This window comes from Oryzias latipes, chromosome 10 (genome assembly GCF_053564925.1).
Source record: "Oryzias latipes strain Hd-rR chromosome 10, Olatipes_Hd-rR_3.1".
Taxonomy (NCBI): Eukaryota; Metazoa; Chordata; class Actinopteri; order Beloniformes; family Adrianichthyidae; genus Oryzias; species Oryzias latipes.
In genome coordinates, this window is record NC_136246.1 from 19,779,976 (window position 1) to 19,805,278 (window position 25,303).

General features: G+C 38.4%; 2 protein-coding genes and 1 long non-coding RNA gene across 9 annotated transcripts; 2 read left to right on the top strand and 1 right to left on the bottom strand.

Moving 5' to 3' along the window:
• Window positions 1-174: 174 nt before the first annotated feature.
• LOC144994887 (uncharacterized) lies at window positions 175-7,225 on the bottom strand. Of its 2 annotated transcripts, none has more exons than XM_078954250.1 (8): window positions 7,085-7,225; window positions 6,089-6,178; window positions 4,376-4,439; window positions 4,212-4,266; window positions 4,058-4,111; window positions 2,351-2,611; window positions 2,101-2,199; window positions 175-465 (listed from the first exon to the last, which is right to left on the bottom strand). In XM_078954250.1, the coding sequence occupies exons 4-8, from the start codon at window positions 4,246-4,248 to the stop codon at window positions 389-391; spliced, it is 528 nt and encodes a 175-aa protein (XP_078810376.1). In that variant the 5' UTR covers window positions 4,249-4,266; window positions 4,376-4,439; window positions 6,089-6,178; window positions 7,085-7,225; the 3' UTR covers window positions 175-388. The 2 variants fall into 2 exon arrangements, with proteins under 2 accessions (XP_078810376.1, XP_078810377.1); XM_078954251.1 differs by lacking the exon at window positions 7,085-7,225 and adding an exon at window positions 7,030-7,080.
• rgs14b (regulator of G protein signaling 14b) lies at window positions 7,184-18,948 on the top strand. 6 transcript variants are annotated; one of them, XR_013658568.1, is made up of 16 exons: window positions 7,184-7,321; window positions 10,484-10,505; window positions 10,668-10,819; window positions 10,917-11,009; window positions 11,510-11,653; window positions 11,731-11,904; window positions 11,989-12,055; window positions 12,162-12,229; window positions 12,614-12,826; window positions 13,053-13,126; window positions 13,371-13,497; window positions 14,985-15,066; window positions 15,556-15,608; window positions 15,711-15,760; window positions 17,126-17,222; window positions 17,595-18,948. XR_013658568.1 is itself a non-coding variant. In XM_020706619.3 (15 exons), the coding sequence occupies exons 1-15, from the start codon at window positions 7,184-7,186 to the stop codon at window positions 17,831-17,833; spliced, it is 1,740 nt and encodes a 579-aa protein (XP_020562278.1). In that variant the 3' UTR covers window positions 17,834-18,948. The 6 variants fall into 6 exon arrangements, 5 of the variants coding, with proteins under 5 accessions (XP_020562278.1, XP_078810374.1, XP_078810375.1 ...); XM_020706619.3 differs by lacking the exon at window positions 15,556-15,608; XM_078954248.1 differs by lacking the exon at window positions 17,126-17,222 and having other exon boundaries at window positions 17,595-18,170.
• A 68-nt stretch (window positions 18,949-19,016) lies between these two features.
• On the top strand, window positions 19,017-24,807 carry LOC144994888 (uncharacterized). Its single transcript, XR_013658569.1, has 5 exons — window positions 19,017-19,158; window positions 23,970-24,069; window positions 24,143-24,220; window positions 24,291-24,344; window positions 24,495-24,807. It is a non-coding gene; the product is annotated as an uncharacterized LOC144994888 (long non-coding RNA).
• The last annotated feature ends 496 nt before the right edge of the window (window positions 24,808-25,303 follow it).

Here is a 25,303-nt window from a genome sequence, read left to right on the forward strand (position 1 = left end):
ATTAGTCAGTTCTAAGATCCCATTTATAACCCACTCTTGGAGATGAGTGGATGGAATTATTGCTCCATATATCCATTTCAGGCCAGCCGGTGTTAAGCTGCTCTGCGTGGTGTGTGCTGCTGTGAGTAGAGCATTCAGCAGGATTAGTTTGAGAATCTCCATCCAGCCTCCAGATTAAAACATTTCTTGCATCTTTTTTTATTTACCAAGCCAGACGAAAAACTAAAATAATACAGCATTACATCATGAAAAAAAGCTTATGGAATACACATGGCAAAGATTTAGGCTCACACACGATGAAATGATTTCTTATTTTTGGTTAAATAAAACAGCAGAGAATTAGAAACAACATAGAGACCAAATGTTTTATTTTTTTCTTTCTTCAGTGTCATCTTTGAGGGGAGGCTGCTTGGCGAGCATTCTGCTCAGCCTGGGCCCTCTGCTTCATCCTCTCCTTGTGTTGAGCTGTTGAGAGGAAGAGGAGCGTCTCAGATGACAATCACACTCATTATGCTGTTAGGATGACGTGGTGGTTTAAAGTCATCCATACTCAGATTAACTTCAGTTTAGTAAGGAAAAAAACATCAGGAAACAACCCAGATCTACTGATGCTAACATGATCTATTGACCAAAATCTAACAAGCTTATTTTTTTTCTGAACCAATCTAGATTTGACAACAAAACCAGTGGGATTTGTGACAGATTACAAAACTGTTTTCATTCAACAACTGACTCTCCTTGAATAATCTAAGTAAAAAAGATTAGAAAACAAATGAAAATGCATACTTTAAACAAAAGAAAAGAAAAAAAATGAGTAAATGAGTAAATTCCTTCATAAAATTTTCAAAATGTGAACAAAATTGAAATTAACCAGTATGTAATATAATAAAAAATAACATTTTATTTTGTAAATTTACTGCTTTAGCTTAACGTTTTGTCATTTGTGTTACAGATTGGTACTTCCTCTATGTTTACCTAGTCTCTTTTACTTATCACACTTGTGTCCTATTATTTTTTACTTTTTTATTAACTACATTTAATTTTAATTTGAACAAACACCCCTCCTGTCTGTGTTTGGTTCTCATTTGTTTTGTTTGTTAGGGTTTTCTCCTTTCTGTGTTGTCTTTCAGTTTCTGTTCTTTAGCCTTAGTAAGCACACTAAGTTTTATCAAGCTACTTCTGTATTTAGATCCTTTATTTATCTCTTTACAACGTATAGCGACAAAAATATTGAAATTAAAAGCATTAAAAATCCAATTTGTTGGTGGTTAACTACACCTCTATAGATACGTTTTACAAAAATATAAAATGTCCAACTTCTATATTGTTTTTTGTGCTTTTTTTTTCTACTACACTATTTATCATTTATTTAATGCTTTTGATTCAAGCTGGATTTTTTTTTAGTTAGTTCAAACTTGAATTGCCTTGTTTTTTCAATGCTTTTTTAGCCAGCTCTCACAGATATTTTAATCAAACTTTAATGGTTTTCTGTCTAACTGCCTCTGTTCTCCTTTAGCTTTGGTTTTTTATTACCTTCCCTGTTGATATTTCAGATTATCCCGTTAAGGGATCACCACAGGTGGTTTAGCAGAGAGTTTTTATGGCGGATGCTCTTCCTGACACAACCCTGGATAAGGCACAGGGATAGGCAGGAGCCTAAGGACCCTAAGAACTGGATTTTGGCTCATTGCATGTCCTGGGAAGCAAACCATGGTTTCATGTGTGAGGAAACAGTCCCACACCCAGCCAACTGAGCTATCCAGCAGCTCTTTGTTACCTTTCCTATTCTGGGTTTAACTCTGTACCGAGATTACTTAAACTCCCAATACTTTTGAGCTTTACTTGCCTCCTGAACATAAGATTTATACATGTAGACAGGCAGTTGTCTATATTATGTACCAAACCCATTAATAAGACATCAGCATGCATCTTTGTAAAGGTTTAACCCGGTCACAAATTTATGAGACATTAATTAAAAAGATAGAAATTGAATACGCAGCAAGCTTTTAAAATGTTTTTAAAATATGAACTCATGCTGACTTTGTATTTTTTGTTTATATAACTGCGCTTTAAAATCGAAGTTAAAAAATAAAGACTAACCGTTATCTCTCTTCAGCTTGATCTTCATAACCACTCCCATTATGACGATTAAGGCCAAAGCTGCAACTCCACAGATGACTATGATGATCACGGAGTTGTCTGGATAACGCCATGCACGCCGTTATAAGGACAAGAAAAAAGGTGGCTAATTAGAGAGATAAATTGGTGTGGCATTTAAGTACTTGTTATTCAAACTTTATACATTCATTTAAAGTTGATAATAGGCAGGGTAAAAGAAGTACCTACATACCATTTACTTTGACAGTTAGAGCTTCAGACTGGCAAGAATCCACTTTGCAGCTGTAATTACCATTCTTAACAGTAAGAACCTTCTTCAAAACAAGCTTGTCTTGACTTTGGTCTTTGCTTCGGTCTTTGTCGTCAAAGTCTTTGTTGTTAAACAACCATACGACTTTCCAATCTGGCTCAGACAAGTTATAGTTACACATCATTGTGATGTCTGCTCCCTCCTGCACATCCAATTCGGTGCTGTTGATACACAACTCAAAGACTGACAAAAAGAGCAAACATTTAGAATACACATGACAGAAATGCATAGACATAATTACATTTTCTCATTTGTATGTAATTACTTAAAAATGTGCCTGTTTATTTTTAGCATTATTCCACAACACCTGACTGTTTTCTAACAGTCTACAGTGAGGCAAAAAAGTATTGGTCAGCCTTTGATTCTGCAAGTCGTCACACTTAAAAAGATTCATGGTTCAAGTACTTCCTTGTGACTGCAAGGGCGATTCAATTGCATTGAGAAAAGACGAGTTTGGCTTGAGTTGTTCATCATAGATGCATTTCACATGTGAGTGACAGAATTTAAAAATGAATCCAATCACGTTGCTTGATTTCAAACGAATTTATAAGAATATCTGTTTAATAAATAAAGTTTATCTCAATACTTTGTAATGTAACTCCAGTTGACAATGATAGAGGTCAAAGGTTTCCTGTAGGTCTTCACCAGGTTTCCTCACATTGTAACTGTTGTTTTGGTCCACTCTTCCATGAAGATCTTCTCAAGAGCTGTGGGGTTTTGGGGCTACTGCTGTTCAAAGACTGGCTAGACCACTCCAGAACCTTGAAATACTTTTTTATGTAGCCACTCCTTCGTTGTCATGGTGATGTGCTTGGAATCAGTGTTGGTTTGTTACTGTAGTTCCTGCTCTCTTCAGGTTATTGACCAGTTCCCCTGTGTAGTTCAGAGTCGTCTCCTCACCGTTCTCAAGATCATTTGTACCCCACCAGGAGAGGTCTTGCTTTGAGCCCCGGGGAGAGGAGAATGTCAGTGATCTTGTATTTCTTCCATTTTCTAATAATTGCTCCAACAGCTGTACTCTTCTCTCCAAGCTGCTTGGTTATTGCAGATTGGTTCATTCCAGTCTTCTTCAAGTCTATAATCTTGACCCTGGTGTCCTTTACAGCTCTTTGGTCTTGGTGAATAGGTTGCAGTGTAATTGTTTAAGGGTGTAGACAGGTGCCTTTAAACAACTATCCAGTTCAAATAGGAGTCAACAATACAGGTAACCAGAGGAAGGTGAGCATCTTTAAAAGGTCAGCGAGGAACAGAATTCTTGCTTGTTTGTAGGAACTAAATACAAATTAATTTTTGGTCCATCATACAATTGAATTATTTCAATATCAAATAATGATATTTCCAGGAAGTTGTTTTTTACATCCTGTCTCTTACAGTTTGTGTGTTTCTATGATGAGGATTTTAGACCAAACTGATCTTTTTAAGTGAGACAACTAAAAGACGTGGTGACTGACAAATATTTGTTTTTCGCCCTTCTGTATGGCACAACAGAAATATACTAACCTTCACACAGAGAGTTATTTTCACAATATTCCAAAAAAAACTAAAAATGAATACATTTCTATCTACAAACTTGAACTGCGATGACAGACAAAAGCAATGCACTTTGCTGTTATCTTCTGTATTTCTCACCTTTTGTTGTGTTACATGTCTTACATTTGGATGTGCCAGCTGACAAAACCGCACCTTAAATAAGAGATATTTAATAAATAATGTAAAAGTAAATATTTACTGAGACTATGAAAAATACTTGAGCATACTTGCAAAATAAGGATTTTTTTTTTACCAAAAAGAAGCTGAACAAGTAGGAGGTAAAACAGCATCTCTGTGCTCACCACGCCCTGCAAGGGAAAATGATGAGCAATACTGAATGTACACAGACATAAAAGCTCAGGAATGTCAATAACATTTTATTAGAATTAAAATACATTTGATATGTTTTCATTTTACCTGAGTTGCTGCTCAACCTGTGAACTCGTGTGACGATCTGGTCTGCTTTGCTGAGACTAACCATCTTTGCATTAGAGAGAAAAAAATGTGGGCAGAGCTGATTATAAACACTGATAGCAATGCAAATGAATAATTTTACAGAACTCCACAGAACAAACACCAACACAGTTTGTGTATGCTGAAAGAAAATTTGACAGCCAAAGGTGTGTTTCGCTGCTACATCAGTGAACCTTTTTACAGCCCTAAATCGCATTGCAATTTATGTTGCTTAAGCTCAAAAAGTCAAGCTAAGGTTTGAAAGGAGTCCAGAGACTAATCTGATGACTCCCACAGGATGAGCATGAGTTAAGTTTTAAGGTCAAAATGCTAAAAAAAACAACACAACTGTTAACTCCCCACAGAAACAGGCACATGTAAAGTGAGAGGGAAACATGCAAAGTCAGACACAGACCGGGGCCTATTAAGGTTCTTTCAGGAAGACGTGTTTACTATGCAAACTACCTCCTGAACACAGTATGACAAAAAAGTCAAAGAAGAGAAAAACAACAAAAGTTAGAGGATTCATGCAAAAACTGTCAAATGCATTTCGAATGAAGCTCATTTATCACAATTAATTCACACAGTGGCCGCTAGAGGGTGCTGCTGATTATCATTTTCTTAATGTTAAACCACTCAGCACTTGAACCAGCTTAAAAACCTTAACACAAAATAACCACAAAGACAGACTTTGGTCAGTGTAGTGACAACTATTCTAGATGTGAGGGTTTGCACCTTTTTTTTCCGAACCCATGTACTATTTTCTATATAAACTAAACTATAAAAATCTGGTCCAAAACATCTAACCCACCTACTTAAAAAAGATTATGGCAGCAAGAATGCAACAAAGTATTGTGTATTAAATTTCTTTCTTACTAAAAACTGTTTGCAATTAAATAATAGGTTTTGAACTGACTTAACTCTAATTATGCTATTTTTTTAAATCAATTTATGAGATAATTTTCACTCAAAATGTTTCCATATAAGCTGATTTTACAAAAAAAAAGAAAAATTGATTTGGGCACATTTTCAGTGTTTAAGGAACATTTTGGAACTTCATTAATCAATGAGTTATAATGCTTTTCTGTGCTGCCAGAGGCTGGGATCCTTTTTATATGATACATCATTGTATTTACTTAATTGTGGTTTTTTAAATTGAGTTTTTGAATATGTTGGCTTTATTTTCATGCAATGGCAGAACTCCTAAAACCTTTGGATGTTTAAAAATGATTAATAAGCAATTTCTTTCTGTGAGGATGTTACTTTTCTATGAGAGGACAGTATTGGTGCAAAACATACAATACAGTATACATACAATTGCATGAAAATTATTTTAAAAAAATGCTGCTGGTGAGAGTACTATATACTGCTAAAGAATTGATCACTTTCATAGACAAAATGAAAAAGGTCATAGCATCTTAAAACCCTCACTCATTCACACATTATTAGAAGGGTCAATGCCCATACAGGAAGCAAACTTCCACTGAGAGCAACACCAAGATAAATTCTCAGACATGTTTTAACACTGAGGTAAATGTCAGTCTGGCCACTTTAGAAATGTTTTGTGCTTTTGCGTTAAATTGTTTTTTTATGTATTCCTCTTTTCTTCAGATATTTACATATATTTGCTGCATGTGAAGTCATTTGTGTCATGTTTTTTTACTTGGTAGAACTTACTAAGTAGAGGTAGAACTTCTCTTCTCTCCATCAGAATAACTCACAAAGGCATGTCACCCCACTGCCCCTTTCCTGCTTCCTCTTCAAGAGCTTAAAACAGGGGGTACAGAAAGAAAAGCAGAGATCAGGACAGTTTGGACTTCATAAACTGCTCCTTATTTTTATTTTTAACTCTAACTTGTTCTGTCCGACAGCTGAGCAAACAGATGATAGCTGAAGGCCTCTAGTGTTGGACATATTTGACTGTCACAATAGGAGGTTAAGAATCTTCTGACACACAATGTGTATATTTGTATAAATACCTTTTGTTTTTCAAGTTAAACTTTATAAAAAAAATTGTATAATTTTTGTTGGACCGGATGGAAAAGAAAAAGAGGGAGGAAGAAAGAGGGCTGCTGGGGGGGGGGGGGGGGGGGGCACAAAAGAAAGGGAGAAAGGGGGGGGGGGTCAGAAAATGGATGGATGGATTACAGAAAGGGGGGGGGGGGTGGAGTTATGAAACAACAACTTACTGGAAGTTTATAATCATCACTGGGGCGCCTCCTCGCTTGTTATTATTTTTTTGCAGCCATCATTATTCAGGTCACCACTGACACATTCAATATAAAATAGTGAATAGTTTGTCTTTTCTCAAGTTAATTTGTATTTTTATTAATGTCCCAAAATTCCTGCAAATTTTAGGATTTTTACAAACATCCATAAAATATATTGCTCTCATATATGCAAACATATGAAACTGCTCTAGAAAACACCACTAACATTCTCTAATTTAATCTTTAACACATTCCTGTTTGAAAATAAAAATGTCCCGTAAACACAACGCAGCTTTGTCTTGGGTTTAAAATAGCAAACAGGTACTAATTATGTCATTAAATAAAAAAAAAATAGTAAAAAAAATGAATTTATTAATCAATACAATGCCGTCTCTGCACTGCAGTTACCTGAAAGCTAACCGACGTACCTGAAAAATAAATAAAAAATAAATAACCGACGTACCTGCATTAGCTCCAGTGCGCATGACTGGATTCCTAAACACACCTGTGGCCATCAACGGATTTAACCCCCTCCCCCCCACTGTTGTTTTGCGTCTTTTGCATGAAAATGGTGGCTTTTAGCGGACTTTATCAGCGGTTGTTCCGTTTGGCAAACGGTTCAGCAAAGAGGCAGTCTTTAAAGAAGTGCAGGAAGTGGTGTCATACGAATTCAGGCATCATGATCATGAAACACGAACAGGTACGTTTTTCTATGTAAAAATGCTTATTGAAAAAAATAAAATAAATTCATTCCTCCATTTTTGTTGTTTTTATCTTTATCTTTTTTTAAAATTTGTTTTTATCTTTATCTTTGGTGGGACTGAAAGGTGATCTCCACTGCCAGAGAAACAGCCATGATCTCATTTGTCTCTGCACTGCCTTCATTATCATGACTTAAAAAATAGCAGTTGTGCAAATGTGCACCAAGAACTTATATAATTGAATTTCTCAAGATGCTTCATCATAGTAACCATACTTCCTCTTTTGTGGCTCGTTGCTATGGCAAGACTTCCCTTTCAGGCAGGAAGTGACAGGAAGACCAAAGTGATGAATTTGAAGTGTTGGTATGAGAGGTTTGCATCAAGTCTGGGTGGAGCACTCTGCTGTGGCCCTTCGATAGTGTAAGACGCTTTAGTCCTCAAGCTGCGGCCATGGCTAAGAACTGCAACACTTTAGGGATTCCAGTCAGCCAAATGGTAAGTTGGGGTCAATCTTTGTCCTTGAGATCGTCCTGTAGGTATTCTTGAATAATGGAATGTGGATTCCAGTTTTGATCATCGCTATATCTTAATTATGGTTTTTAATAACTGAATTCCTTAAGTTTTTGCGTCTTTTGGACGCTTTGTGTCAGGCTTTTGCCTTTGCCGATTCCCACATGAGGCGTACTTCATTCCAAAGTATCAAAGGGGCGATGGAGCAGTTGTCCGTGTTGGCTGGTGTTGCCTGTTGCCACTTTGTTGGCATTTCCAGGACCAGTCATCCTGCGTGGCTACAGTTGGTAGCTGCTAAAAACAGACAAAGCCTTCCTGAGCCAAAAACAAACCATGTCTGTCAACCAATATGTTGTGTGTGGGCTGAGCTGGCTTGCACATGCTCTTTGTGAGACCGTCATGATTCTTGGGAAGAGGTATGAGAAGCATCTTTAGATATATTGAATGAAGTATAAAGCCTTGGCTATTGCTTTAGTTTAACGGAGTTGTCGTTTTTTTTTTCTTCTTAAATGAGCTGTAGAGCACCACGAAAAATTTGAAGACATCCCGCCCACTTTTGACTTTATATGGCCAACGTAGCCTAGAAATGTTCCTCACAATTGAAGTTTACACATTGACATTTATCACCTCAGGTTTGCTTGTTAAAGGGTGTCCTAAAGGGCAGCCATTGTGTCGTACAACGGTTGACTCTGATCGGGAGATTGCAGGTTCGCTTTCCGCCCTGATTGCCCAAATGTTGAAGTGTCCTTGGGCAAGACACTGAACCCCTCAGTGGTCATAGGGTGGTGCCATCAGTATGTGCATGTGGGTGTTCAAAGGTAAATGGGACCGTGACTGTAAATATGCTTTGAGCTTACTAAGAATATAGTAGTAATAATAAATAAAAAAGCATTTTATTTAAAAGCACCTTTCACGTTCAAATTAAAAAAGAAAACACCATAAATCACTTTAACAAAATGTATAAAAACAACAAAATAAATAAGTAAATAATAAAGCGCTAAATTAGTATATACCATTTAAAGGATGGATTGGTGGCTTACTGTTAAAAACTTTCTGCTTGGTTTACCCAAATACATTTATTAAGGCTTCCGTTAAGTTATTTTTTGTTGGTATATTAGTTCATACTGATAACAAACAAGACCAGTACATTTTTTATATTTAGTATATTAGAAACTAACAAAAAACTAGATGGGAAGCATTTTTTTGTATATATGACTATATAAAGTATTCAACCAGCTTTGTTATTTTTGGGAAATCCATTCGGTCATTCGTATACTTGGACAAAAGCAGTTGTTGACTTAAGCTGACAGTTTTTGCGGACTGTACCATTACAACACCTTTAGCACTCGTGTCACTCACTTTTATAAAAAGGTCACACTTTAATTTCTTGGTGTTTTTTTTCAAAATTTCTAAAGCAAAGAACGACTGGGTGGAGACTTTTTCAAGTAAGACGTCCTTTTTGCAACACATTGTTGCGACATGGAGCACGTTTCATGATTCACTGTTGAAATCTAACTGGTTAAAAAAGGTAAAGACTATCTGATGCAGAAGTCAGGCTTTGTAAGATGCCGCAAAACAGAGTTGAAGTGTGAGACTTCAAAAATGGTCTTTTCTGATGTATTTCAAATAGCTGTTTGCCTTGTTTTCCTTAAAAATGATGATCAATCCTCCTAATGACCTCAGTAAAGCAAAATTCAAAAAAACATTAAATTTAATAATTGTTGTTTCAGGAAGTAAAGAGCTATAAGAAAATAATTTTGTTGAAAAGTCTATCAGCCACACAAGAAAATGTTGTTACCAGAATCCTGCAGTTCTGTTATAACTTTAGATAACGACCAAAAAAACCACCTTTTGTTATTCAACACATCTGTCTCTCAATTGTGATAAAAGTGCAACAACCCCTTATCAGATTTGTCCCATCTGAAAACCCTATAGAGAGATGCTTAGCTTGTCTAAGAAGGCCTCTTTATGTGCTAAAAAAACAGAGAAAGAAAAGTCTGCTGCCCCTTCAGAATCGACAAATATTGTTTCTAACTTTTATATTTGAAGAGTAAATCTGGAGTTCTCTCAAATTATAAGAAGAAAGTCAAAAACAGTCAAAAAGAAAAGCTCTAAGATGAAGATTTAAAGTGCAGTCTTGGTATGTCGCCAAGCTGTCAGGGTCGTGTTCAGACACGACTGTCCACACAGGTTTTTTCGTGGTGCAGCCGGCTCCCATCAAAGGGCTCAAATAAAAAAAAAAACAAAAAAAAAAACGCACTTTTGCAAGAAGTGACTTTTGTGATGTCTGAAAGCTGAATGAAAGCTGCTGCCGTCAGCGCTGTGACCGCTTCCTGTGAAAACTGTCTTGACTGAGCGCACTACGGATACAGAGGGGAGGAGAAAAAGCAACAACAAAAAACCCTGCAGCTGTTCACCTCCGAAACACAATCTGCAGCACAAAATAGTTCTTAATGACAGTTCATTATGACACTACGTCTGAATTTGCTTTAGAATTAATCATTTTCCGGTATGAGTTTTTTTTTTTAACTTAACTATGGCAGATATGGATAAAATGTGGACACTTTCAATAAAGAGCATTCTACTATATTGTGTTTTTGCATACATTTTGTTTTTGAAGCCTCCTGACTTGTTCCTCTTTGTGTTCACAGAGCCAGGCAGTGTCAGATGGAGGTAAGGCTGAATAGGCGGCACACACAAAAAACCCGTTGGGATTGTGCATGCCAGGCTCGTACAATCCCAACATGTTTGTGCATGAAAGTATCCGATTCAGTCTAGTTCTTGCTGTTTCGCTCTGGAAACTGATAAAGAAGTGAGCTTATGACTGTGTTGTAGAGCTGAACATGTCCGCGCGCGGTTGTGGAGGCAGCAGCTCCAGCCTTCCAGGGACTCCCGGCGGAGACGTGGGCCCTGCCAACAGCGTGCTGAGCTGGGCCGTCTCGTTTGAGAAGCTGTTGGAGGATCCCTGTGGGGTCAGATACTTTACAGTGAGTTACGCTTAGGAAACTGCAAATGTTTTTTGTGTGCTTTTCCCAAAGGTTTCCTACTAAATGTGTCCATATTTTTCTGTGTGTTTGTCTGCAGGGCTTTCTAAAGTCAGAAGTGAGTGCGGAAAACATTTTATTCTGGCAGGAATGTGAGAAGTTCAGGAAGATTCCAGCAACCTCCTTGGAAAAGGTTCAACCCTTCAAATCCGTCTTTTTGGGATGTAAATCTATTTATCTTGGTGCCGTATGTCTAATGCCCTTTAATTATATCTTTACATAAATTAAATGACTTTTTCTATTTTTGTTCTTGTCAGGGGTTTTTAATCAGTTTTGTTTGATGACTTTCCACTTCATCTGTGGAGTCATTTTTCTATTTTGGTCATGATTTTAGTTGCAGTATAAGTAATAGCTGTTGGGGAAAAACATGATCACTTTGTGTTAATGATCAGCTTCCTGAAAGATAAATTAAGCATTAAAAACTTTCGTTTTTACCAGTTTACAGGGAAAACGTGTGTGTCTGGGTTTGGGGGAGGTGGGAGGAGCTTTTACTGATGTTCATAGAAATGTTCATTCCCAGAAAGAATTTAGAAAAATTGCCTGTATTAATAATTTATTTTTTGTCATTCTTTGTTTTAAGTTCCAGTAAATGTTTCCATGAAAATTTGAAGTATGATCTGTCTTGGATTCCAGCTCAAAGTAGAAGCGCGCTCCATCTACAAAACGTACCTGTCTGACAGTGCGCCCTACTCGGTAAACATTGATGACACTGCCAAGATAGAAGAAAAAGACCTGGAGCAGCCAACACCTGACATGTTTAACAAAGCTCAGACACAGGTGAGCATTGTTCATACTTTTACTTTTGATCCAATGTTTTTCTCCAGCTTTGAGCTTTTTTATGCTGCTTTGATCAGATCTTCAAGCTGATGAAGATGGACAGCTATAGGCGCTTCGTGCGCTCTCCTCTGTACCAACGCTGCACCTTGGCGAGTGTCGAAGGGAAACTTTTGCCTCAACTCTCTTCAGAGCCCGCCCGCATGGGATCATGGGAGGAAATAATCAACAGTAGCCCCTTAAATGACAAAAAGGTAGTGGGATTAGGAGGGAACAATGGAAAATGCATGTTCCTGAATGCTTGTAATGTTAATATAAGTATAATTTGTCCTTTAAAGAGCAAGAAAACTGATTCCAACAGCTTGCCAAGTAGGACTTTACAACAGTCAAGGGAATCAGTGGGAGGTAAGACCTGTCACAGGGCTGATCTTGGGTTTCTTAGGTTTCCTGTGTCTTTAAGTTTCAGTTACTTGTCACATCTGTCCGTAAAGATGCTTCCAATGTCCTTCAGATCCACGGAGAGAGCCATACTTGTCAACCAGCAGTGTGGAGCTTGGCTCCCTCTGCAGGCAGATGGAGGTCAGTGTTAAGTTATTTATTTATTTGACACAACATATTGAGCTTTCTAATATTTATGACATGTTGTCTGAACACTTACTGGAGCATTCAGGGGAAACGCTGTTGGGGCATTTTGCTTTTAAAAATAAAAATGTGGCCCCACTATTAAACACCACTTTTTTCAGTTTTTAGTATCTGTTCCAATGATGTCTCTTAATATATTTTTATTTTTAGCTGTAATAAAGTAACTTTAATGATTTATACAGTCAGGACATGACATTATGTAACGTATAAAATACTAATAAATGAGCCTCGAAAAGCTGTAAAATCTGGTTTGTAGCCCTATCATCAGGTGATAAATTTGTCATATTTTTAGGCTTTAATCCCTTTGCATCTGTGTTTTAGAATGGACGTCTGAGTCCCCGTTTCTCTGAGCAGAGCGGTGGGACTCGTGCTGGTTCCGATGGGGGTTATTGCTGCGTCTACCTACCAGATGGCAGCGCCTCGCTGGCTCCCACACCCAATGGCCAACTAATCAAAGATATGCTGGCTAGCCTGTGCGAGAAAAGAGGCTTCCCGCTGAATGATGTCATTATTTACCTTAAAGGCAAAGAGAAGGTGAGCTCGTCTGCAGCGCCAACTTTTAACTTTCAGAACAACTCGTTGAACACTAATTTTTCTTTTGTGCCGCACTCTGTTGTGGTTTGCCCTCTTCCTGTTCTAACATCCTCTAACATTCTCTTCTTGACTCATTTCTGTCTTGTTATTTCCTAAAAGTATTTTTAAAGATTTGATGTCTCTCATCATTCATCTGAATGACAACCTGGTTCTTTCTGCAAAACAGCCCTTACTGCTGGACCAGGACTGTTCGGTGCTGAAAGATCAGCAGGTCAATCTGGAGCTCAGGATCAAATTTGCGTAAGTCAACTAGGTTTCTTTATTTTTTTCCTTTTCTCATGTTGGTGCATTTTTTACAATCACATTCGCACAAAAGCATCCAACTCACTGGACCAAATTTCCTTTCATTTATGTATATATGTATATTTTTGTATATTTGTATATTTTTTAATAGATTCCGACTTTGTTTCTGATGGGAAACTATGTGACCCTCATCATGTCATTCATCTTGATCAGTTAAAGCGGAAATGCATGTGTGTTACAGGCTGGAGATTGCTTTCACTGATAAGACGGTGGTTATTATTGCAAAGTCCAAAAAGACGCTGCAGGACGCCCTCTCTGTGGTGATGCAGAAGCACCAACTGAAGCCGCAGGATGCCCTGGTTACTATTGTACGTGTCAGCTGCATTCAAAGTAGGATCAAAGTGTAAAACCTTTGCTCAGCAAGTTACTCAGTTTACAAAATTCAGTTATGAAGAAACTGTATATTTAGGTAATACCTGAATACTTTAAATTTTATTTTAAATAAAGGAGCAAACTCACTTGATTGTTAAACCTAAAATTTTATGTCAGACTCATAATAATTATGCATTGAAATATTCACATTTCTATTTTAGACGAGTCATTTTTATTAAAATGCAAACTAATTTCTTATTGAATCATAATGAAAGAATGATCCTTACTCCTAACCCTGTAGAATCCAAAGATTTGACACAAAATTCAAATGCTTTTGGAAGTAACACACAAAAAAAATTTGCAATGTCATATTTTTAAATTTTAAATTTAAATAGATAGATAAATTTATACGCTGGGTCCAAAAACATGCTTCATAGGTAAATTGGTTACTCTAAATTGTCCCAGGGTGTGAATGTGAATGTGAGTGTGCATGGGTGTGTGATATGTGTGACCCTGCGACAGACTGGCGACCTGTCCAGGATGTCCCCTGCCTTCGCCCACGAGTGGCCGGGATAGGCTCCGGCAACCCTGTGACCCCCGAAAGGGACAAAATGGGTTTAGAAGATGAATGGGTGAATTGGTAAGATTTTGCTCATAACAATGTTAGTTTAAGTTCCAAAAATATAGACACGAGTGTTCAGGAAAAAAAGCACCTTATTTATCCGCTGTGTCAAATTTGATCCACACGTGTTTAACATGGTTTAAAGATTTATCAACAAATTTAGCATTCCTTCAAAACAGCAAGTAGTCATTTAAAAAATGAATAACAATGGATAAGTTTGTCTCACAAAAAGATTTTGAAACGAGCACTAAAAGCCTTTCTCCTGTCCCTAGTGGAATGATCATGAACTCCAGGGCAGAAAACATTGATCAAGTTATGTACGCTGGGTTTTTAAAGACAGTTTGGATCGTTCTAATGAGTGATCCCAACTTTTCTGGGTCTCAGAAATGCTCGTATCATACATGATACAAATGGCTATATAGGGTTTAAAAGCAATGACAAAATGAAACTTTAAATGAAAACGAAACTCTATATAAAATGTTTTAACTATTATATTATCCCCCTTTGGCAAATGTTAAACCCAATTGTAGAAATTCTTCTAGAAAAGAAAAACATAATTGTAAATAAAGCTTCTTTCCAACTCTCTTGCATGTCTCTATTATGCAGTCTTATGCATAACAGACCTAAACTTCAAAATGGTTTATAAGTAAAAAGAAAACTGTTTGCAATCTTTAAACAGGAAATATGTGACCACAACAGTTAGAATGCCATGTTGCATGGTATTTATGTAGAAACCTAAAATTTGAGGTCAATAACATCTTAAATGTGCCTTCATGAGACTTTACAGAACTGCATTTCCTCCATTGAGAACATTGCGGTTCTCCGTCTGAACCCTGCATCCTCTGTCGCTGTGTGTTTCAGGTTGGAAGTGATGAGCCCGTAAGCATGAACAGCTCTGTGTACAGACTGGCCAATAAGACGCTCCGACTCGACAAAATCAAAGGTTAACACACTTGACCTTTTTAAGAACAAGCCACTGATTGGCTTTAACATGGGTCGGGCCGAAATGTGTTTACATTTCAGTCAATGCACTGTGTGGCTCAGTAAAAGGATCCATCAGTCAGCATGAAAACAAATGCCATTCAAATGGAAATGAAATCAGATAAAGGTGCTCCTCTGCTTTGCATCAGCTCTTTAATCAATGGTTGATCCACTGACCGTTCTCTATCCTGTCTGCTGCTGTGTGGGCTCCTCTGGTCATCACATTCTAATGTCTCCTAAAAGGCTCAGCTTGTGGCTCTCTTTGTAGCTCAGGGGGAGAGTCTTTACACTCTCCACTTAAGTGCCCTGGTTTCTGCGCATCACTGTCTGCATGCCCCACTGACTGAATCTTTTTGTGTGTATTTGTGTTTAGTCTTCATCTCTTTCTTCCTGTCTCTGGTTTTGACATGTCTTAGTTTATTTGAATTGTTTATAGCTGTGTCACTTTCAGTTCACTCACCAGTCGCTTCAAGTCCAGTACTGACTTCAATTCACATCAGAGGGGTGCGCTTCAGCTTCCTTTTCGACATTTTGACTTATGTGGATTTTTTTTTTTTTAAGCTACCAGATCTGTCTTTTAAATAATTAGTTTTTCTGTGTTTATAGGTAAAGACCAGGCCAACAATTTCAGAGGAAGTTTTTCTCCTACTTTACAGGTAAGGCAGCACTCCTGTTGTTTCTGTTTCCATTTGGTTCATAACTCCTATAGTTGCTTCAATGTTCTATTTATTTTTTTATGGTTCTTCCAGTTTGCTCAACAAATGGAACATTAAAAGAGTTGGTGATCTAAACTTTAAAAAATATAGAAAAATAAAAGTCTTGGTTTACCTGCTCGTCAATTGATTTCCCAATAGAACATGTGAAAAATACAATGCGTTCATCTGACATGGCAAAATGGTAAAATCGGTCAAACACCAATATAGTTATTTATTTAAATAAAAATAATGTTATAAAAATAAATTTTTTATCTTGTAAAAACTGATTGGATTTTAGAACAATCAGATTTTTATTTTTCCCAATAAAGTCCCACTCCAATGATCTTTAATCCAATTTGAAAGCGTTCCCAGAGGACTTTAAATTAAGATTATGCCATTATTTTAGCCGTAATAACAAAAACTGTGCTGTTTTCTAGGACATAGTTTCTGCAGAGTGCCAGTAGTTAAACAGAAATTCGCCTCTGAGTTGTGGGTGGGACCGTTGGCACGGAGTAAGCTTCCCCTTCCCGTTGCTGAGAGATATCCGTTCACCCGTTTTCCCACTAGCTTACAGCCCCTCACATCCTTATATTTCTGCTGCAACAAAAATGGTGAAATGTTGGAGATGTCCAGATGTACAGTTTTGAGCCAGATGCCACCTCGGATGAAGAAAACAAAGGCGTACATGGATCTATTTGTCTGCAAGCGGTTGCATTGGAATGGAGCAGAGCAGTGAGATTGTAGCCTGCCATAAAAGCTTTTACATCACACCTACAAGCTTTTCCAAGCGGAATCGTTTCGTCAGCTCCCGATTCACTATCACTTAAATAAAAAATACTCAGAAATGCAATTTAAGCTTAATTTTCTTTATATATGTCCTCCATCAGTAGAAAAATGCTCTAAGAACATGTTAAAAACACCATTTTCATTGGAGTGGGACTTTAAACAGCTACATAAATAGCAATATCCCCTGTATAATCAATTTTGTTACTAATGTTCAATATATTTCCAAAGCCGAATTACTGTTTATGTTTTATGAAAGCAAACTTCTACATAACATAAATATGTAACTGTGTTTATTTAAAAAAATACATGAGTATTTTTGATGGGATTGGAAGTTTTTTGGGGGATTCAAGGAAGAAAATACTCTATAGAAAGTTTTTTTTCTTCTTCATAGGTTTACATATTTGCCATAAATGTTGCCTTGGGGATTGTTCAGCACCAACTAAAATATAGATTGTTGCTCATCCTTAACCTATACAGTATACTTCAGCAGCAAAGCTCTGCATGTGTTGTGTTTGTGTAATGTGTGCCAACATATATCAGGGAGGATCCGTGAATGCAGGTCTGGACTCTCGCTCATCGCTTCACACAGACAAAGTCAGGGGATCGTCCAAACCCAGAAAGAACAGAGAAATGGATGGTAGGACACTTGATCAGGCCCAATGCATCTAGATATAATTTAGCAATTTAGCAAATAGAAACATGAGTTTTTTGTGACAAACTAAGGGTATAACAGATGTTGAAATGTGCAGAAATGTTCTACTAATTTTGTGGGAAAACAGAAAAATAATAAAGGTAAATCTTTGTGAAACTACTGTAGTTTATGTGACATGTGTTTTTGTCACTTTGTTTCTGGTTGTTTGGAATAGTGTTTAACACTTGTTTCTATTTATTTGAATGGACTAAACATGCACATCTCCTATAAAAAACACTGACTTTTCAAAATTTGAAGGTTTTTGGCTGTGAATACTGAAACCCTATTTTTTCCAACATGGCATCTGGGTTTCTTCAGGGTTCCTGGACATGCTGACTAAGGCTCAGTGCTGCAGGGTCGAAGACCAGAGAGGCCTTCTCACCAAGGAGCAGCTTGAGGTTCCTCTGTTCCTGCAGGTCCCCTCAAATGAGGGACAAGATGCTTCCGGCGAGACCGGCTCTACTGCCACCGACTCCAAAACAGAATCCGTGGCAGGCGCAGAAACTTCTGCCTTAGTTGAATCAAAACCCAAAGACGTGAGGGAAACAACAGTTTGACATAGCCTTCATGTGGAACATGGACAGTGGCATGATCCAAAAATATTTTGGACTTATCTCTCTCTAATGCTTAGGATCTTGTCAAAATGAAAGAAAAAGATTTGTTCAAATGCACTTTTTGTACCTGTTACTGAATAAGCTCTGAGACTGCAGTTGGCTTCGATACTTGTGCCTGATGACCTGGCCTTTTAAAGGCACTGGACAGAGACCAATACGGCAAGCAGTTAGTGTCTTTTAGAAACACTACAGATCGTTGACAGGAGAAAGTTTGCCCTGAATTCCACAATGGATTTCATATGTATGACAGAAAGATGAGCTAAAGCTTAAAATATTCGTATTTGACTCGTCAAATCTTCTTATCAGTGGCTTTTCACAATCTGAATTTATATTTTATAATGTGAACTCTAAGCTAAAGGGAAACTGAGAGGGTCAAGAAGGTTTTAAAGTGTTTTGCATGATTGTTTTTGAAAATCTTATTACCGTCGTTTTTCTTTGGTTTAAATTGTGTGTGCAATTTTACTGTTTATTTCTGGCCCCTTGTGTGTTTAGCTTAGTGTTGTGTGAAGCCGAGATCGAGTTTTGCTTTTTCAGCATCTGAAACCATTGTGGTTTGAATGGAACCTCACAGGGATCTGTCGATGTATGTCTGGACTTTGTTCCTAAGGTGTTATCTGAAGAACTTGTTTCTTGAAATATTTGCTGCACGTGATGTCTTCAGTCCCTAGCGAAGATGCTTTTAAATTTTTCTTTTTTACATTATTTATGTCCTCTGAGATCCTACCATGTAATCAGATCATTTTGTAACATGATGCTGGTCATTGCAGCGTTCTGATTGGGTTCTGAGGATCGGTTTGCAGCCAATGACTTTCTTCATCTGTCTGAAGACTTGTTGCTGAATTGGGACTTGCATTCCTGCGTCTTAGGTCATCATGTGGGTTTCAAAGATTAGATGAGTCATAAGTGATTTCATTTCCATGGTTGATGTGAGCCACAGTATTTGATGATGCGTGGATTATAAACTCCCCCACATTTTCAAATCGGCTTCTACATGTTTTTTTTTTTGTTTTTTTTGCTTTTAATTATTAGTAAAAGAAATAAATGTTAATGTGGTGTGATATTTTAGCCCAGAGATTTGTCGTAACACACCTGGTGTGTGTGCATGCGTGTGTGTCTCCATCCATGCGCGCGCGTTGCGTCGGTGGGGCTATGAATGGGCAGAGAGGGGTGTTCTCTCCAAGGCACCGTCACGGCAGTGAGATGAGTGCTATCTACTCCACTGCACGTCTGCCGTTCTGAGGAGAAGAAAAGAGACGGAGGAAAAAGAGGTGAGCATCTTAATTCAGCCCCGGCTTCTAATGTATGTTATTCGTAGGCGCTGCCGTTGTGCTTGTTCAGTGGTTAAATGTGGTCGCCAGCCCCGTTTACCCCCCTTTTCCTCCTCCCACCTGTCATAGAGGGCTTTATTGCTTGATGGCATGTCTTGTTATGAGCCACATATTCATATTCACGCCTTGGAAAAATCTTATTTGTCTTTTGTGTTACCATTTCAGCTTTCAGTCCGAGCTCAGCCTCCTGCACTTAAGAGCCTATATTGGGATACATAACAGGCTTTAAATAAAATAAGTGTTTTCCTTCCTGGCTTTACCTTTTCCTAAATCCTGCAGATAAATTGCAAACCAGCCCATCAAATGATTGCATGCACATGAGGGAGAGATGCTGCAGGGAAGGACAAAATCTGTCAGTGATGGAGCAGCCCTGTCAAGTCTTGACTCGGTTTCCAGGTGCGATGCGAGCGGCTCAGCTGCGAGTCAGACAGGGAGCAGCTGTGTAGGTGGAGGGGACCTTCACCCTGCTGAGGAGGAAGGATGGGTTTGGAGTGTCACACCTGAAGGCAACAAAGCAGATGGATCCTCTTCATCAGTTAAACACAGAAAGTCTTCCAATCTTTGAGATCTTCCTTTTTTTTTTACATATTACAACCTTGGAGCTCTGAGCTCCACCTATCACATACTGTGTAGATATACTGCACACATCTTAAGATTTATAGAAGCCCTTTTATTGGTGGGGTGGGGCACTGGTGTCATCACAGAGTGGATCAGGACACGCAAAGAAGCAGAATATTGTTAAGCTGTGCTGCCTTCTGCTAAGAAGAGAAGGAAACCCGGCATGATGAAGTGTCTGAGGACACCGCTGGAAAAAAACCCAAACTTTGCACACAAAACTCAATGTGTTTGTCATTTAGCTTCTTATCTGCTCCAGCGGTTCCTCTAGAGTCATGCTGTCATGGAGCAGATTTTCTTGTTATTGGACCCTTATTGGCCTTCAGAATTGCCTTTATCCCTTGGCCTAGATTCAACAAGGTACTGTTGAATCTCAGAGTTTGGTCCATATTGACATGACAGCATCACATAGTTAGATTTGTTGGCTACACATTTATGATGCCAATCTCCCGTTCCACCACATCCCAAAGGTTCTCTAATGGGTTGAGATCTGGTGACTGTGGAGAACATGAGTCCAGTGAACTCGTTGTCATTTTCAAGAAACCAGTCTGACAGGATTCGAGCTTTATGACATGGCATCTTATCCTACTAGTAGTAGCCATTAGACGATGGTACACTGTGGTCAGAAAGGGATGGACATGGTCAGCAACAATACTCAGGAAAGGCTGTGGTGTTGGAACCATTCTCAATTATTATTAAGGGGCCCAAGTGTGTAAAGAAAAAAGTCCCCACACCATTATACCACCACCACCAGCCTGAATCTTTGATACAAGGCAAGATGGATCCATGCTTTCATGTTGTTGATGCTCAAAATGTCGCAGCAGAAATCAAGACTCATCAGACAAGGTTTTTCCATCTTCTGTTGTCCAGATTTGGTAAGACTGTGTGAACGGTAGCCTCAGTTCTAAGCTGACAGGAGTTGCACCCGGTGTGGTCTTCTGCTGCTGTAGTCCATCTGCCTCAAGGTTGGACGTATTGTGCATTCAGAGATGTTCTTCTGCAGACCTCGGTTGGAACCAGTGGTTATTTGAGTTACTGTTGTCTTTCCATCAGCTGGAACCAGTCTGGCCATTCTCCTCTGAACTCTGACATCAACAAGGCATTTCTGCCCACAGAACTGTCACTTACTGGATATTTTTTCTTTTTCAGACCATTCTCTGTAGAGCCTAGAAATGGTTGTGGGTGAAATCCCACTAGATCAGCAGTTTCTGAAATACTCAGACCAGCCCGTCTGGCACCAACAACCATGACAGCAGGTCAAAGTCACTTTAATCACCTTTCTTCCCGATACTGATACTCAGTTTGAACTGCAGCAGATCATCTTGACCATGTTTACATGCATTGATTGCTGCCATGTGATTGGCTGATTAAAATTTTGTGTTAACGAGCAGTTGGACAGGTGTGCCCCCGTTAGTGTATATCCGGTGTTTAGATATAGAAAGAATGCCACAGAGAAGACAGCAGTCTGAATTTACATGCTTTTATTTTACTTAAGGACACTTTTTTCATAGCCACAAAACTTTTAGCTGAAAGGTGATTGTCTTTGTGGCCCTCAATGCAACCTCACTTGTTTCATGCTTCAAATACAATGGAAGTTAGGGGGGGATACAGACCAAAGTTCTCCTAGAAGTCATTCCCCTTAGTGAGCTGTTCAGACAGAGCCCTTAGATCTTCTGACATAATCTCTCTGCAGGCTTTAATGCACAATTTGGACAGAGTGCGAGGGTTCAGTAGTCCATTTCTTCCCCTCTGGGTGTTTAAACTAAACGTTGAATGCAAAAACAAAGCAAAGAAAAAAGCCAGAGAGGCACTGCTGGGCCAGTAAGTTCCTGTACCCATCAGAGGAGTTCTCTCCGTAATCAAATGTGGTTCTACCATGACCGCTGACGTCAAGTCTTCACAGTGGGTGAGGCGGCGCCATTCATTCTTTATGAGCTCAGGGCTGACTTCTTCCTGCCGAGCAGCAGGGTGGCACACCATCTCCCACCAATCTGAACGGCTTTACGTGTTATTTTCTTTAGACATCACACTGCAAGTGGAATTATAAAAGCTATAAAGCAATTGTTTTAGTGTAAAGTGCGTCAGTACTTCCTGTATTATCCCGTGCCTTTGAAATGAGCACAGTGCTCGCTGCTTTTTCAATCAATCAATTTTTTATGTTAAGTGAACATTTCCTGTGTTTTCAGGTTGATCAGTCACTTATATACGTATTCTGAGTCAGTCACTAATGAAACATATCAACTCCAACCACCAAGTTTTAGCCTAATGGATAATTAAGTGACCTGCCAGGATGAAATTACATAGAATAATTGACATTATGGGCTATTAGTCATGTCACTAAAAATAACCATGTTGAGTAGATTTGCCGTTTAAGGGTTTTTCTGAAATGATTTTAAAAACCACAAAAGGAAGGGGCTATAAACATTTCTTCTATTAATGTTGCAAAGAAAATGACAGGCCTATATTTAATTTTGCCTTAATTAAGCTCATAGCATCTATCATTTCTTTCTAATGGACAACACCACTGGACCATCTCCATGAAGCCCTACCCATGCCGGCTATTTTACATTTCCCCTGTGCCTATGACAGCTGGAGTAATCAACGGGGAGATGTGGGGTTGTTGGACTGTAGAACAGTATCAGTCTCCTGGACATTCATCCAAAGCCCAGAGGTGTTTTCGCCCCCAGCCTCCGGGACTCCTGACGCCAGCTGTGCCTCTGGCTGCGAGTGCTGAATGATATTCAAGCCTTTGCTTTATTCGACAGGCATGCATAACTGCATCCTCTGCGCTTTATCCTTCTTTTTTGTTTTTCATCACCTATAAGCTTCTTTAAACCATTTAAATTTGCACTGAGATTTGTTTTTTGTGAAAAGACTTAATGAAATTAGTTTAATCTAAATCTCACATTAAGTCTTAATTAAGAATATGAATCATCAAATGAGCTGGTTTGAATTCTTTTATTCAGCAAGTTTCTTAATTAGAAATAAAAAACATGCACATTCACAAAACATGTATTTAATATTCTCACTTGTGTTGTGAATATGTGTATGTACATACCGGTACTTTTGATATAAACAAGTGGTCAAGTCGCACCTTTTTTTTGTTCTCCATCTTTTAAATGTTTAGACTCAACAATTTGTCAATAATCTCCCAAAAATTGTTACCTATTTTTTTTCCTTTGAGCAAAAAAATTTAATTTCTTTGGTAGAAAAACCAGCAGCATAAAAAAAAAAGGCAAATTGTGTCTCTTCCATCTGAATTTAACTTGATCTTGCCTGCAGCACCTCCTGTTCAGCACAACATATTTCTCTGTGTTCCTATTCTTGGCTTATTTCTTAATGCTATAAAAACTGTAAAAAGGCAGATGGTTGAAAATTTTCTTTAGCAGTTTTATTTCAAAACTGCAGCAGAGGTTAAGTGAAATCCAACCACATGCAATTTCCTGATGCAAAATTTAAACTTTTTCGCTCTAAACATGAGATGACACATAGAACAGATATAATGTCCTTGAACAGGTATACAAAACTTTAAATTGAGGTTATGTGATGTCTGACAAAAGCCCGTTTGAAAGTTAGACAATTATCTTCTATTAGGTCACCATAGAGCTTTGTAAAAGGAGCCATGAATTTCTTCACGTAGATGTTGTTCATAGATGTTACTATCCATCCATCTTCTAAAATCCTTTTTGGTGTTAAAGAGTTGCTGGAGGCTATTCCAGCTACTGTTGGGAGAAGGTGGGCCACACCCTGGACAGTTTGCCAAACACTTTAGGGACCATTCAGAGACTAAATATTATTAAATGTCAAAAGTTCAGTTCGCAACTGTGTGTCATATAGATTTTGGAGTCCCAGTTCAAGTCCAGAAAAGGAAAGGCGTCCTCTATCAAGTATTTAAATCATGGTACGCATCAAAGCTGGATGGACCAGATTCGCCACCTAGTGAGAACAGCCTGTAACTGCATGTTCTTCTACACAACTGGTCTTTGTGAAAGGTTTATTCTTTGGTTTTGTAGAGATAAATCAAACCTGTGTGACCCTGCAGAGCTCTGCTCAGCCTAAGAAGTTAGAAAACTGCATCCTAAACATTTTAAGTGCAGCTCCATCATTTATTCATTTTATCTCTCCTAACTTTACAGTTCCTCGAGCAGAATTTGAAAAAAAGAGTAAAAGTGATTCATCGAGAAGGAGTATAAGGACCAAGTCCTCCCATCAGTCATGGAGCAGAAGACAAATGAGGTGTGTAAACGCTTGGCGCTTATAACATCTGAATCATTCAAGCCCTGTCTAACAGTATCCTCTCCTCCTCCAGACTCCCTCCAACACCTCCCCTCAGAAGCACATGAGGAACAGGTCTAAATCCACGGAGGAAGTGCAGCAGTCGAAGAAGGTGGGCGATTTACCCTAACCCTCCCTTTCTAAGATCAGACCTCCTGTGACACTGCTGTCTTTTTTCATAGGCTTTCTCCTCACAAACCTCTCTGCCTGGCAGGCCAGAGCTGGATAAAGTGAAGGTGAGTTTTGTTCGCCGCATTTTTGCACTTCGAAATGGAGAACTGCTTCTTCTAAAGTAGATTCTGCACTCTTGAATCACACTCTGAAGTGACTGTAGTCATGAAACAGTGGCAAATGCAAAGCCTTCGTGTTTCCTCCCTGTCCTGTAGGAGTGTCCAGACGGCTCTGACGCATCCTTGTCCTCCACCGAAGCACTGAAATGATGAACAAAGCTGTTCCAGTTGACGTCAAGCTGCAGTGTTGTCATAAACTGAAAGTGTATATACAAGAAATGCAGGGCCACCAACAGCAAGAAAAGAAAACAATCAATGTGTCAATTTGTGAGGTGAAGTGAACACAACCAGTGTGAATCTATTTCATGTAAAGTACACAACCCCTCTGCAAAAGTGGTGTCACTGTGGACTAAGTGCTGTGCATGAGCCATGTGAATATGAAGTGACAATAAAGTTAACCTAAAGCGAACACATCTTTATTGTGTTTTCATTCAGTCTAAAGAAATAATTCTAATTTCAGGTTTAAAGCCCCACACAGATCATCTTTTTATTTATTTATTGAATATTTGTTTGAACTGGGACAGTGCACATTAATGAACATTGTCAACTGCAAACAGTAAAAAACACAAGTAATAACGAGATATTAATTTGTGGGAACAAGATATACTTTATTTTTTCCATGTCAGGACACGGGCTCCGTATAATAACCATAATAATAAGCGTGAGATTAAAATTATTCTAAAAATCAGGTTTCAGAACTGGAAAAAAGCATTTTAACGTTTATTTTTGTTTTTGTTTTTTTATAGCACAGAAGAAGCATAGATGAGTCGAATCCTTTAAGGACAGCCATGTGAGACATTTTAATTTCTTTTTTTCATGACTATTGAGAGAACCCTCTGGGCATTTTCGGTAAATAAGATTATAGAAGTGCAACTGTCTTCAGGGGGACAATCTAATAAAGGTTT

Excerpts from the sequence above, each read along its gene's own strand:
- LOC144994887 (XM_078954250.1), bottom strand. The coding sequence starts at position 4,248 with ATGCTGTTTTACCTCCTACTTGTTCAGCTTCTTTTTG. Across the intron at positions 2,612-4,057 it reads GACATGTAACACAACAAAAG|TCTTTGAGTTGTGTATCAAC; the intron begins GTGAGAAATACA and ends TCTTTTTGTCAG. Across the intron at positions 466-2,100 it reads CAAGCTGAAGAGAGATAACG|CTCAACACAAGGAGAGGATG; the intron begins GTTAGTCTTTAT and ends TCCTCTCAACAG.
- rgs14b (XM_020706619.3), top strand. The coding sequence starts at position 7,184 with ATGAAAATGGTGGCTTTTAGCGGACTTTATCAGCGGTTGTTCCGTTTG. Across the intron at positions 11,654-11,730 it reads TTAACAAAGCTCAGACACAG|ATCTTCAAGCTGATGAAGAT; the intron begins GTGAGCATTGTT and ends TGCTTTGATCAG. Across the intron at positions 15,067-15,710 it reads CCGACTCGACAAAATCAAAG|GTAAAGACCAGGCCAACAAT; the intron begins GTTAACACACTT and ends CTGTGTTTATAG.